Here is a 14,566-nt window from a genome sequence, read left to right as displayed (position 1 = left end):
TTATTTATTTATTTAGGTTTGGAGCCATTCAAGATCGGCCCGTACACAAACTTTGTAAATATTGGTGAGCGCTGCAATGTGGCTGGGTCACGCAGGTTTGCCAAGATGATCATGGCTGGAAATTATGAGGTGAGACCCCTCACCCTGCATTTCATTCTATTCTTTTAAATTGCAGAGATGCTAGATGAGATGCAGAAATGGGCTCCTGTTTGTTTGTTTGTTTTGGTGTTACTTTGAAACACTCTAATGTCGTTCATGAGCTGAGCACTTAACATATTGACAACTGACCATTCTGTGACAAGGCTTACAATGTCCTACATTAACATCATATGAGGGCAAAAAACAGTATACATAAGCATAACATTATCTATGCAATGGAGACTCTTCTTCTAAACTTGTATTTGACCGATGTATGTGAAATGTCAGATTAATGTGTCAATAGAGCATGTCCAAAAATCATTTGCAACGAGTAAGGGGTTAGCATTTCTATCAGCCAACTGGCGGAAAATAGGAAGAATAGAAATTTATATCAGAGACAGATTTTTACTTTGACAGTATTTCCACGAAGTGAGAAAACATCTGACTTGTATAACTCTTGACCTGATTCAGACATTGCCCCAGTCATTGATATGATAAATGGCTTGCCTGGTTTTGAGGTATTTGCTCCCCTCTTTATTTCTCAGGATGCTCTGAGCATTGCTAAGGCCCAGGTGGAGATGGGAGCCCAGGTCCTGGATGTAAATATGGATGAGGGGATGCTGGATGGACCAACAGCCATGGCCCGATTTTGTAATTTAATTGCTTCAGAACCAGACATCGCACAGGTATGAGGTTTAGGTCTTTAAACAATTTACTATTTTATAGTTAGTTTTAGATATTATACATTAATTTTTTTTCATCTCCTGGCATCTCTACCAATCAAAGTATGTAATTAAAAAGGTATATAGTTAAGCTTTTACTCATTTTACTATTTATACCTTTGCTTATCCTACTGTGACATAGAGCTGAACAATTAATCGAAATGTTACTGAAGTTGAGATATGTCAATATGAGATATACAAATAGGAAATGCAAATGTGTGTAAAAAAATTCATTGTAAATTAACTATTTTTTTGCAGTGATATCCCCTCATAAAAATGATATTGTACAGATTGAAGAAAACATCTGTTTGGTAGAGCACCACAAAAATCACACTTTTATCCATCCATTTTCTATAAAGTTTATCCGTTAATGGTCGCAGGGGGCGCATGAGCCTATCCCAGCTGACTTCGGGCAAGAGGTGGGGTACGCCCTGAACAGATTACCAGTCCATCGCAGGGCTAACATATATATATATATATATATATATATATATATATATATATATATATATATATATATATATATATATATATAAACCATTCACACTCACAGTCACGCCTAGGTTCAATTTCGAGTATTCAATTACCCTTGTCGGTTGCACGGTGGTGCAGTGGTTAGCACTGTCACCTCACAGCAAGAAGGTTCCAGGTTCGAGTCCCGGCTCAGGCATGGGATCTTTCTGTGTGGAGTTTGCATGTTTTCCCTGTGCCTGCATGGGTTCTTTCTGGGTACTCTGGCATCTTCCCACAGTCCAAAGACATGCAATTGGAGACTAGGCTGATTGAATACTCTAAACTGACCGTAGGTGTGAATGGTTGTTTGTCTTTGTATGTTGGCCCTGCGATGGACTGGTGACCTGTCCAGGGTGTACCCCGCCTCTCGCCCGTAGATGCTGGGAAAGGCTCCAGTCCCCCCGCAACCCTTAATGTAGGAATAAGCAGAAGACAATAGCAAGTCAAATCACGACAAAAGTTATCTCATGACACTTTACAGGTAGAGCAGGTCGAGTACCACATTCCTTCAATGAATTTACATCCAACATTTCTCCATGAGCAAGCACATCCTGCAACAGTGGCGACGAAAACCTTCCTTTTAACAGGCAGGAACGTCGAGCAGACCCAGGCTCAATGGGGACGGCCTTCTGTTTTGACCGGTTGGGGGGGAAAGAGAGCAGGAGAGCGGGGCAGAGACAAAGACAGATAATGGAGGAAGATAGATATGCAGAAGGAAAGAGTGGGACAGAGATAAAGAGAAAGAGAAGGGAAGAGACTGATGGACATACAGGGACGTGAGCAGGTGGAGCTACGGGTGGGAGCTTGAGCCTCTTCAGGTCTGCAGCCTCCTCCAGCAGCACTCGGGATCTGGGATGTGGGGAGCCCGAAGGCTCTGGAGAAGAAGACAAGTTAGTAATACATATGATTTATGTATGACAAATATAGGAGGACAGAGAAGAGGAGAGAGAAGCACAGTGCACCATGGGAGATCCCCTAGTAGCCTAAGCCTTTAGCAGCATATTTAAGGGCCAGCCTAAGCAGCCCTAACTATAAGCCTGATCAAAAAGGAAGGTCTTTAGTCTGCTCTTAAAGGTAGAGAGGGTGTCTGCATCCCTGACCGAAACTGGGAGACAGTTTCACTGGAGGGGAGCCTGATAGCTGATGGCTCTGGCTCCCATTATACTTTTAGAAACTCTAGGAACCACCAGTAACCCTGCATCCTGGGAGCGAAGGGTTCTAGCTGGATAATAGGGAACTAGGAGCTCTGTCAAATATGAAGGTGCCTGATGGTTGAGGACTTTGTCTGTTAGAAGGAGAATTTTGGATTCTATTCTAAATTTGACAGGGAGCCATGCAGAGAAGCCAGTACAGGAGAGACATGGTCTCTTCTACTAGTTCTCGTCAACACGCAGGCAGCAGCATTTTGGACCAGCTGGAGAGTCTTTAGGGAGTTACTGGTACAGCCTGATAGGAGGGAATTGCAGTAATCCAGCCTGGAAGTGAAAAGGGCATGGACTAGTTTTTCTGCATCCTTTTGAGACAGGATGTGTCTGATCTTAGCAATGTTTCTTAAATGAAAGAAAGCAGTCCTAGAATTTTGCTTAATGTGGGCATTCAAGGACAGATCCTGATCGAAGAGAACTCTTAGGTTCCTTACGGTCGTGCTGGGGGCCAAGGTTATTCCTTCCAGGGTACTTATCTCATTAGATGGGGTGTCTCTTAAGATGTTTTGGGCCCAGGACAATGACTTCGGTTTTATCAGAGTTTAATAAAAGGAAATTATGGGTCATCCAAGTTTTTATCTCCTTTAGACAGTTCTCCAGTTTAGTCAGCTGATTTATTTCATGTGGATGCATTGATAAGTACAGCTGTGTGTCATCAGCATAACAGTAAAAATTAGCAGATAAAGGGTGAAGAGGATTGGTCCAAGCACAGAGCCTTGTGGAACACCATAAGTGACTGCAGTGGTTTCCGAGGACTTATCATTAGTTAGTACGAACTGAGATCGACCTAGTAAATATGACCTGAACCAGTTTAGTGCAGTTCCTTCAAGGCCAATGACATGTTCCAGTCTCCGTAGAAGGATATGGTGATCAATGGTATCAAAAGCTGCACTAAGATCTAATAAGACCAGCACAGAGTCCCTCATCTGATGCTAGTCGGAGGTCATTGGTAACTTTGACTCGTGCTGTTTTTGTGCTATGATGAATGCTGAAACCTGACTGGAAATCCTCTAATAGGCTGTCGCTATGGAGTGAGTCACACAGCTGTTTATCAACTGCTTTCTCCAGAATTTTGGAGAGAAATGGAAGATTTGATATTGGTCTGCAGTTGGCCAAAACTTCTGGATCCAGGGTTGCTTTTTTGAGAAGGGGTCTAATTACTGCCACTTTAAAGGACTGTGGGATGTAACCAGATAACAGCGACACATTGATCATATCTAAGAGGGAGGTGCTAACGAGGGGTAGAGAGTCCTTAAGTAGCTTGGTTGGGATGGGGTCTAGAAGACAGGTGGATGGTTTAGAGGAGGAAATGATTGAACTGAGCTCATCAAGGCTAATGGCAGAAAAACTGTCAAAGTGTACGTCTGGTCCTCCAGCAGCCTCTAAGGCTTCTGAGGCTATAGGTGCCATGTTGTCAGCTGATGGCAGGAGGAGGTGAATTTTCTCTCTAATAAGGACAATTTTGTCATTAAAGAAGTCCATGAAATCTTTGCTGCCCAGGGAAACCAAGGAATGCTAGGTTCAGTAGAGCTGTGGCTCTCTGTCAGTCTGGCTACAGTACTGAAGAGGAACCTGGGGTTGTTCTTGTGTTCCTTGATTAGTGTCGAGTAGTCGGCTGCTCTAGCTATACGAAGGGCTTTCTTGTAACTTTTAAGGCTGTCTTGCCAGATGATATGAGACTCCTCCAGTTTGGCGGAGCACCATTTTCTCTCTAACTTCTGGGTTTTTTGTTTAAGCTGTCTGGTTTCTGAATTGTACCAAGGTGCTTGTTTCCTTGGATTTATAGATTTACTTTTTAATGGGGCAATTGAGTCCAAAGTTGATCCTCAGGTGCCTGTTGCTCTATCAATAAAATGGTCAATTTGGGAGGGACTAAGGTTGACAACATTTTCTTGTATAACAATGGGACATGACACTGAATTTAGCACCACTGGAATCGCTTCCTTAAATCCAGCTACAGCCTGATCAGACAAATATCTGGAAACCACCGTTTTCCTGAGTGGAGTGTAGTTGATTAGAATAAATTCAAAAGTGATTAATTTATGGTCTGATAAAAGCACGTTCTGTGGAAATACAACTAGATGTTCAACTTCAATTCCATATGTTAGGACAAGGTCGAGGGTGTAGTTGTGATTGTGAGTCGGTTCATGAACAGACTGATGGAAACCAATCGTGTCTCGGAGAGAGAAATGCAGCACCCAGACTGTCGTTATCAACATCCACATGAATAGTCACCTATTCACCTACAATAGATAATACATACAATACAATGGATGGATGGAATTACCCTAGTCCCCTCTTGATGTCTTTGGACTGTGGGAGGAAGCCGAAATAGCTGGAGAGAACCCACGCAGGCTGAGGGAGAACATGCAGACCCCACACAGAAAAGCCCCAGGCCCAAAGTAGGAAACCGGAACCTTCTTGCTATGAGACGACAGTGCTAGCCTATTAAACTATTGCACCACTGTGCCGCCCCAAAAATCACATTATTATTTCTATTAAAATGCTTATATTGTTACTAGAGTGATAATTCCTTTTAATTGTAATATCAGTCAGACTTTGATGACATGATGAAAATGTCATACCTAAGACCCCCAACTGATCTATTAACTTAATTGCTCTGTCAGTATGAGAGCAATTTTGTTCTATGATATGCCCTTTTCCGTCCCAGGTTCCTCTATGCATCGACTCCTCTAACTTCTCAGTGATTGAAGCTGGGTTGAAATGCTGCCAGGGGAAATGCATAGTCAACAGTATCAGCCTGAAGGAAGGAGAGGAGGAGTTCCTGCTCAGAGCTGCTACTGTGAAGCGCTACGGAGCTGCTGTGGTGGTTATGGCTTTTGATGAAGAAGGACAGGTGAGATGAAAAGCAGCCACACACTCAGCAACACTGTGCATACACATCTGTTGACAAGTATGCCATCCCTTCCAGGCCACAGATACAGACCGTAAAGTGGAGATCTGCACTCGAGCCTATCGTCTTTTGGTTAGCAAAGTTGGATTTGACCCCAATGACATTATCTTTGACCCCAACATCCTCACCATTGGCACAGGCATGGAGGAACACAACAACTATGCTGTCAACTTCATCAGAGCCACCAGACTCATCAAGGTAACACACCTGTCAGTTCTAAGAGACATGAACACAAAAAAACTTGGGTTGTTTGAGAAACTGCTGTACGAGAAATGCCGAGAGCACACAAGCGTCGAAGGCGAAAGAGTTCCTGCTCCCTCGAAAACAAAAAATCTTCCCATTGCGTCCTTAATTTTTCTTCTTTGGGAACTCCATGCAAAGATGAGAAGTGTTTGCACCTGAAAAAACACTTTCTGTTAGCCATTTTGATGACAACACCATAGCTCTGTAGTCTGCACCGTATACTTCCGTGGCAGAGTGGGGTAGGCGGCAACACCACTGGGCACTGAGACCAGAGCCAGGTGAGTTGCCATATATGGAGCTTCCGCTGAAGTTGTGACATCACAAAATTAGACTTTTGCAAAAACTCTCCAAATCCAAGCATTTCAGCAGTGCAGAGCTAACTGAAATTGTCCCCAGGATTACTTTAACACACACCTACCTCATGATGTGACGCTTCTACGTCCCCTAGTACAAGTGTCCAACATTTTAAATATATTTACAAGTCTGAAAAGCTGGAAAAGCATCGTAGGGCCCTTTAACACCTTTCAAAATTCAGTATGTTGCTTCAAATTATGTAATGTTTTATCACTGCTCCAGTGAGGTGCTCAAGGTCAAAATAAATAAATATATATGTGTGTGTATGTATTTATACACATATATATTCATATCTATAGATGTATGTATATAGATAGATAGATACAAAAAAAATGCTATTTATATTAATGCTATGTGACACACGTCAATAAACACTTGTAACTGCTTTCGAATGGATAAACTTGATACACTGAGTGCGCCTTCTGAAGTCAGTGCTTAGGTCTCCCTCCCATTGTGGAAAATGTTAAATGATGAATTATCAAGCAGAATAGTAAATAATGAGCTATTCAGTCTTTCTGATGTATACACTAACAAAAGTCTATATGTGCGCCACGTGCTTGGTGTGTGCTCAGCTTCTTTATTATATTATAATAATATTATTATATTATATGGTATTATATTTTTCCTCAGTCGATGTGAGGGTCTAAGGGCAGGGGATGTTGTTATGATGCCATGTAAAGCCCTTTGAGACAAACTGTTTGTGAAAACGGGCCATACAAATAAAATTGCCTTGCCTTGCCTATATTATATGTATTTAGAGGTTGTGAAATCTGAGCACAAATCACAACGCATGGCCCAAAGAGGCCATCATTAGACATCATAGGTGTGTTTTAGTTGTGACATCACTCATATGGGACATATGTTGTGCCTTGTGTCATTCCCTGTAAAGCCCACGTTGCACCAGGACTTGGCATGTTGCTATTACAGTGGCACATGTATTTCAACTCTGGAGAAGTAACTGCTTCTCATCTGAAGAAATGGACCTCATTGCATATCAGGTGAATGTGTGTGCACATCTTGTGTTTATATATGGGAGCATCAGCCCCAAGCCACAGAATGAAGCAGTCCTGGGAGGAGGTGGTGGCCATTCTTTCCACATTGCAATGCAGCGCATCTACTCATCAGATTTATTTAATTTTCCTTTATTTAACCAGGTGAGTCAATTTAGAACCAATTCTAATTTACAATGACGACCTGGCTAAGAGGCAGCACAAAGCATAGAAAAACAAACCAGATACATTCATACAAATCAATGCAAAAAAAAAAGCACAACTAAGAATCAAACAGATAAAATAGGTGAAAAACGTGCAACAGTTTGCAACTGCTGCCTTCACCAAACTTTTAAAGATGAGAGGGGAATGAAAGAGGTGAGTTTTAGCGTTTTTTGTAATTGGTTCCAATCACGAGCTACAGAAAACTGAAATGAACAGCAGCAAAGAACGGTGTGGACTTTGGGGATGAGGAGGTGGATGAGGTTGCTGGAGCGAAAGGAACAGCTGATGTTACAGGTGATGAGTAGTGAACAAAGATATGATGGAGTTTTGCTTCATAAGGGTTTTATATATGAACAGAAACCCGTCTGTCTGTGGGAGTGAAGAGAGGGCCAGTTAACTAGGGAGTACAGACTGCAGTGGTGAGTAGTAAAGGGGTCGCCGGTGACACAAGGGATGGCCATGAGGTAGATAGTGTCCAGTTTATGGAAGGGGCCTTTGGAAGCAGATCTGTGAAGTATTCCACCGTAGTCAATAATCGGAAGGACTGTCATCGTGACCAAGAGGTGTTTTGCTGAGTATGTAAAAGATGATTTATTGCGATAAAGAAAACCAATCCTAATTTCAACTTTGGGGAGCGGAGTATTGATATGGGTTTCAAATAAAAGTGAGGGGTCAAGCCAGATACCTGAATATTAATAGCTGTTGACAAATTCAATTATGGAGCCATCTAGGGGACTTGATTTGTGGAAGATTTGTGTTGAATATCATGCATTTTGTTTTTCTTGTGTTAAGAGATAAATGGATATTGGAGAAAGCATGTTGAATGTTGTTAAATGTAATTTGCAAAGTGGACAATTCAGTATTGAGAGAGAGGAGCTAGATGTGTATATAATGGTATCATCAGCATAAGATGGATGTCGGAGTTGTCTACAGCACGAGTTATATTGTTGATGTAAATGTTGAATAGTGTTGGACCAAGTATGGAGCCTTGAGGGACACATTTGTGAAGAGGTAGTGGATCTGAAAGAAGACCCTCCATCTCTATTGGCTGTGTGCACCCAGAACATTAGCTAATGAACCAGGTGACACAACTTTCTGAGAGATCAATATTTCTTAGCCTTTTGACTAAGATGAAGTGGTCAACAGTCAGCAGCTTTACTCAAATCAACAAAAACAGCTGCTCAATATTCCTTATTGTCAAAAGCATAAATGATGTCATTAATATCCCTCACTGTGGTAGAGATGCAACTGTGGCCTGATCTAAAGCCAGATTGTAAAGGGTTGAAGGTTTTGTGGGTCTCCAGATGGTCTACAAGCTGTTTGTTGATTAGCTTTTTGAGCACTTTGGCAAGGCAGGGCAAAATGGAGATGGGTCTGTAACAGTTCAGGTCAGCATTGTCTCCTCCTTTGAACGGCAGCAGATCTCTGTCAAGTGGGAGTGGGAACACTCTAGTTTGCAGCGATAGGCTGAACAAGCCACAGATGGGAGAAGCAATGATATGGGCACCAGTTTTTAAAATGAATGGGTCTAATCCAATCCAGCAGATTTATGGGTATCTAGATTGAGCAGGCCTGCCAATGACTCAGAGTCATGTATAGACTGAAAGGAGAAGAGGAGGTGTTCTGAGCTAGGTGGAGGAGATACAGATGGTAAAGTGACAGTAGATGCGATTGAAAGAGCTGTATTACCAGCTCTGACAAAAGCCCTTTTTAAACAAAAAATTCACCAAATTTGCTGCCAGGTAGAGGTGGGACTTTGCCGTCTTGCCTGTGTGAAATGGTGGCGAAATATTCCTCTTTTCAAAAAAGCTGCCACTTGTGTGGGCACAAACATGTGACATGATGTGCAGCACCAATTTTTTGCTTGAACAGTGTTGTGCGCTGAAGAGCGAATTGGTCAAAAATAATGATAATCAATAATTATGGATATAATTATCGATTATCAAATAAGTTACTAATTAATATTAAATATTAATTATTCGGGGCACCACCCTGATGAGTTCAGGGAAACTAAAATACAACCAAACTTGTAAAAGTTATCAGTCTCAAACAGAGTTTATCTACTAAACAGTCAATATTCTGTAACATTAACTTCCTTCTTGGGGGGGGTCAATGGCCAGATTGAGACCCATTTTATGACCCTTTGTTTCAAGAACATGTGGTCACTCAAATGCAGGCTTTGAAAAGGGGTGTCAGGCCTCAAAGGCCAAAAGCCTTTCCTTCAGGTGGATTAATTGTCACATCTCTGAATTAATCTCTTGATCTGGTTGGGTTGGCACAACAACAATGAGTACAACATCTGCGTCACTTTGCTTGTTGTAGCGCCATTGTTGTTTTAAAACTTAGACTGTGTCATCACTAAGCATCAAATATTCTTCTGATTACAACATATGCGTCAGAAGAATATTTTATGCTTAGTGATGACACAGTCTAAGTTTTAAAACAACAATGGCACTAGAACAAGCAGAGTTGTGGTCCAATACACTACGCATTGTTGATGCAGTTGATGATGTTTTTTAGGTTTTTAAAAGGCAATGCTTGCTATGGAAGACACAAACAAAAAGCTGAGGACACACCTGATTTGAAAACTTCCAGCTGCGGGTCGCACAGCAGTTTTGCCCACCTCACACCTAGCCGAAACATTGACTGCTTGGATTTACATAGCAACGGAGGCGGCAATAAGTGTACCCTCGGAGGAGGAATATTGCTAAGCCAAAATTGACCTTCAATTAGCCGCGTTCTGTCTAAAACCCCGGACAGAGCTGCAAAAGACGGGCAAATTAGTAAATTTGCGTCCAGTGTAAAAGCAACTTAAGTGTTTATTGAAGTAGTTCAACATTTTGAATTTATCTGTGACAACACAACCACCAGCCTTAATAACAATGCAAATTGACTGATTGCCCTTTAGATAGCACTTTGAACATTATGCCATTCACCAAAAGATTTGCCCTCCTCTTATGTAAGGCACAAATGTTTTCTAGTGTTCCAAAATAGTAATGAGCCATGGTTTCTCCAGACCATTAACCTATCATTAAGATCCTTAACCACCTGGCACTGCAGGTGGAGCACAAGTTCATTTGCTAGTTAAAGGGCGAGGGCGCTTGGTGTGAAAATGTCATATGTACTGGCTTGAAACTTGCAATGATGCTTGTACTTGCCAGAATGCCAGCTTGTAACATGCTTAACATAGAAACCAATATTTCTCAAAGTGCATGCATATATCATGCATTAATTCAGTGTAGATTATAGAAAATAGTTTCTATTAACAAACTGATTTATCATTAGATGGTGTCTTTATATCATTTTGTGTCTGTCTATGTGTGTCAACAGTGGACAAAATGTGTGTTTCTAAGCCATTGAAGTTGCCGTGCAAGACAGCACATTGTCACAGTCATGTCACTGTTTATACAACTTAACGGGAAATCATCACATCAACATACTTTCTGTTAGTTATATGGGAAGTCTGCTAATAAACGGGAGAAAAATCTTCACCGCCTTGGAACTGATGTGTAGTGATAGCACCTTGCTAGTGGGTCTGATAAAATTGTCTTAAAATAGGGTCCACCTGCTTTTGTTGTCAGTTTGTTGAGGGGCTCTGTCAATAGTTTTGTGTGTGTGTGTGTGTGTGTGTGTGTGTGTGTGTGTGTGTGTGTGTGTGTGTGTGTGTGTGTGTGTGTGTGTGTGTGTGTGTGTTTAGGAGACATTACCAAGAGCCAGAGTGAGTGGAGGTCTGTCCAACCTGTCTTTCTCCTTCAGAGGAATGGAGGCAATAAGAGAAGCTATGCATGGAGCATTTCTGTACCATGCTATCAAGGTAAATGCCAACACTCACTTTTCTATCCACTGACCCTCCAATCATCAAAGCTCGAAATATGCAGAGCAGTCAAACAGGTTGGGAGCATTACAGCCAGTACGACCGAAACATTTCAATATTGGCACCTGTACCAACACCCTTACTTTTAGACCTTTCCAATATCAATTATTTAAACATAACATTGCATTTCATAAACCTGTAACAACGAGTGAATTATATTTGTGACATGAGTTTCCTAAGCATCTGATTAACTGTAAGAAGTTTTTTTGAAGTTGTGATGTTTTAGTTTGTTTGAAAACATTCCAACAACACACTTGGACCAATAATCCAGGTGTAACAAAAGATATGAAATATATATTTGCAAAGTTTTCAGGTTGTTTTTTTTCTGTTTTGTGTCTGTATATCCAGTATACATCCTACTTCTACTAAAATAGGAAAGTTTTTTTGATTTTTTAGGTTTTAAAGGGAAAATATGCTACAAATCGTGGAATTTTTTGTTTTTCAACTGATTTCCCCTCACATTTTCAACACAAACACAAAAAGTAAACCTGTTTTTCACAAGCTATGAGGCAGCATGGCTCAGAGGTAATTGGCCGTCTACCAACCAGGGGGGTGTTGGTTCAATCCTTACTTCCCCCTGTGACCATGTTGAAGTGTCTTTAAGCAAGATACTGAACCCTTAATTGCACCTGATGTGTAGGTTGCGGTTTTGCATGGCAGCCTCCACTATCAGTGTGTATGGGTGAATTAAATGACACTGGAAAGTGCTTTGATTGCCACAAAGGTAGAAAGGTGAAAACCATCAGAACTGCATACAAAACACTATTTTTAACTAGATAATGAGACTGCACTGGGATGAATCAAATAGAAGCTGGTGTTGCTATTTTTATTTCCAAAGATGTAAAAACCTCTGTTTCATGAGTTTAAAAATATACTGTCTACAGTTTTGAAACAGCCTTGATCCTGCCAGGTGAATGCTGTCCTTGAGACAACCATTTTGGACTCCTTTACATAATGATTTTTACAGTACATACAAAACAATGTCTATGGCCCTCTGCACACTTAGTATTAAGGTGTGCAAAGGTTCATTGCAATTGATCACAAGTGGTCATTTTTAACACGAGGCATGCACAGGGCCTATGCTCTCTTATCTTCTTTTCTAATCAGTGGTGGGCAGTCCAGGTCTCACCCTTAAATGGGTGTCAGGGAGACTGCGTTCATTTTCAAGTGTATTCTGATATGAGATGCATTATTCACAGGAGTTAAAACATTTTGGGTTTTTTTTTTGCAAGCATTGAGTGTTGGCTAACAGTAGCCCTGCAACTTACAGTAAGCCTGCTACACATACTAATCTCTGGTTCCCTTCATACTACCATTTAGCTTCTGTGTTGCTATGGGGTCCAAATTGGGATGTTTGTCAAGCTCTATAAAAATTGAGAAGGTGGGGAAGCATGCGCATTTTGAAAGTAGATATAATGTGGAATGGGCAATACAGGACAATGGTTGTGCGTTGTGGGATTTCTCATAAGTATACAGTGGGCAGAACGAAGGTTCAGACAGGATACTCCATGGAGGGTGGAAAAATACGAGAAAATGACAAAAAGCCAGACATCAAGGCACGAGCCATAACAAGGACTGTCAAGATGGACTTTCAAAATTGTGTTAGATTTAGGGGGAATGTGTGCGGCTTCCTAAAGTGTCACTCTGTTTCCCTCTGTCCTGTCTCAGGATGGTATGGACATGGGTATAGTGAATGCTGGGAACCTGCCGGTGTATGATGACATAGATAAAGAGCTGCTGTTACTGTGTGAAAACCTGATCTGGAACAAAGACACTGATGCCACTGAGAAACTACTTGCTTTTGCACAGGTACACGCTCTCACACAAACATGCATTACAGTTATAGATGTCAACTCGATCGTTATATAATTTTGGCATATCAGCAGGTACTGGTCAATTTTTGACCATCACTACTTATATCAGCAGTTCTGCTCATCATTTGTTGTTTATGAAGACTAAACAATGCGGTAGATATATGAAGTATGGGCTTTTCCAAGTATTTTTGAAATTTGAAAAAAAATACTTGAAAATAAACAAAGCAACAAACAGAATTTGGGGATCCAAATCTCTTCACCGGCTGTTTGTGCTACAGTGTAAGGTCATCTTTACTCCTGTTAACAGAACAATGTGAAAGGAGGAAAGAAGGTGAGTCAGACAGACAAGTGGAGAGAAGGAATTGTGGAAGAGAGGCTGGAGTATGCACTCATAAAGGTAAGACATTTTATGACTGTTTAAAATAGTTTAGATTAGATTACACTTAATACTTGAAGCTTATCACCATTAGTGAGTGTTTGAAGTCACTGGTAGATGTAGAGTTTAATCCTCTGGTTCATTCTAATAAAGTTAACATTTCCTGGTCTCTAACTTGAGACCTGCACTGTCAAAAATGAATTCTTAGCTTGTTCAAGTAATATCTAGACTGTCATCTTTAGCATTATTGAACCTGAAAATGGTAATTATTTAATGCTATAATATACTATTGTACTGTGAAACTGATGTTTTTTGAGACTATAACTGGTGAATATGTTACACTGTTGTAACTCCAGTTAAGGGCTGTGTAGCAAAAAAGAAAAGGAAGTAACTTTGTCACCACTTAGATAAGAATATAAACTCATCAGCCACAACTTTGAATTTACTGGCAGGTTCATTGTAATTATAATACAACAGGTGTAAAATAAATCCTTTCCTCCTTACATTGTAATGTTCACTTATTCCTCACTCTGACAGCGTTGTCATCTCTGAGGTTGTTATTCTTGGTGCTGTTGAACTGTTCAGATTCATACTGTACTGAGAAGTGCTCCTTATATTTTGACCAGGGAATAGAAAAGTATGTGGTAGAGGATGTGGAGGAGTGTCGGTCTCTGGTGGACCGCTATACTCGACCCCTTCACATCATTGAGGGCCCCCTGATGAATGGCATGAAGGTGGTTGGGGATCTTTTTGGTTCAGGCAAGATGTTCCTGCCACAGGTAAGACAACATTCATGTGACGCTCAGCTCTCACTTGATTACTGTAAATTCTGGACTATAAGCCGCGACTTTTTTTCGACACTTCATGCCCCGCGGCTTATGCTCCGGTGCGTCTTGTACGAGGATTTTACCTTCACCCTGGGGTGTGGTGGGCAGCGGCAGCGGGCAGTAATTCCCTATTGTTCCTGATGGCAGCTCCAAGTACCGTACTTAGGGAAATTCCTAGCCAAATGTTATGGTAATTTCTCTAAGTACTGTACTTGGAGCGTCCAGTCCGTGCCGCGGTGCAGTGTAAAAAGAGCATCACATGATATTTTCAGTCATTTGTACTCACCCTCAAGATGGAGAGAAGAAGAAGGAATGCTTATGATGCAGCTTTCAAGTTAAAGGCAATCAATCTGGCGGTTAAACATGGAAATA

The 14,566-nt window shown here is 41.2% G+C and overlaps 1 protein-coding gene and 1 long non-coding RNA gene across 4 annotated transcripts in view; one reads left to right on the top strand and one right to left on the bottom strand.

Annotated features, from left to right (window-relative positions):
• Positions 1-2,179, bottom strand: part of LOC147239097 (uncharacterized) — a 29,649-nt gene extending 27,470 nt beyond the window's left edge. The window contains exon 1 of the long non-coding RNA XR_015111586.1: positions 2,144-2,179. This is a non-coding gene — a long non-coding RNA (uncharacterized LOC147239097). The remainder of the gene's footprint in view (positions 1-2,143) is intronic.
• Positions 1-14,566, top strand: part of mtr (5-methyltetrahydrofolate-homocysteine methyltransferase) — a 55,277-nt gene that overhangs the window by 23,380 nt on the left and 17,331 nt on the right. For all 3 annotated transcript variants that reach the window (XM_086195803.1, XM_086195804.1, XM_086195805.1), the window contains exons 13-20: positions 17-129; positions 684-824; positions 5,250-5,435; positions 5,511-5,690; positions 11,001-11,117; positions 12,846-12,986; positions 13,299-13,388; positions 13,994-14,146. In XM_086195803.1, coding sequence (XP_086051929.1) covers positions 17-129; positions 684-824; positions 5,250-5,435; positions 5,511-5,690; positions 11,001-11,117; positions 12,846-12,986; positions 13,299-13,388; positions 13,994-14,146 — 1,121 coding nt within the window. The remainder of the gene's footprint in view (positions 1-16; positions 130-683; positions 825-5,249; positions 5,436-5,510; positions 5,691-11,000; positions 11,118-12,845; positions 12,987-13,298; positions 13,389-13,993; positions 14,147-14,566) is intronic.

The sequence above is a fragment of the Aulostomus chinensis genome, chromosome 23 (genome assembly GCF_037954235.1).
Source record: "Aulostomus chinensis isolate RoL2024-O1b breed Wild chromosome 23, RoL_Achi_v1.0, whole genome shotgun sequence".
NCBI lineage: Eukaryota > Metazoa > Chordata > Actinopteri > Syngnathiformes > Aulostomidae > Aulostomus > Aulostomus chinensis.
Note: the sequence above shows the minus strand (reverse complement) of the source record. Positions and strands in the feature narration are given on the sequence as shown.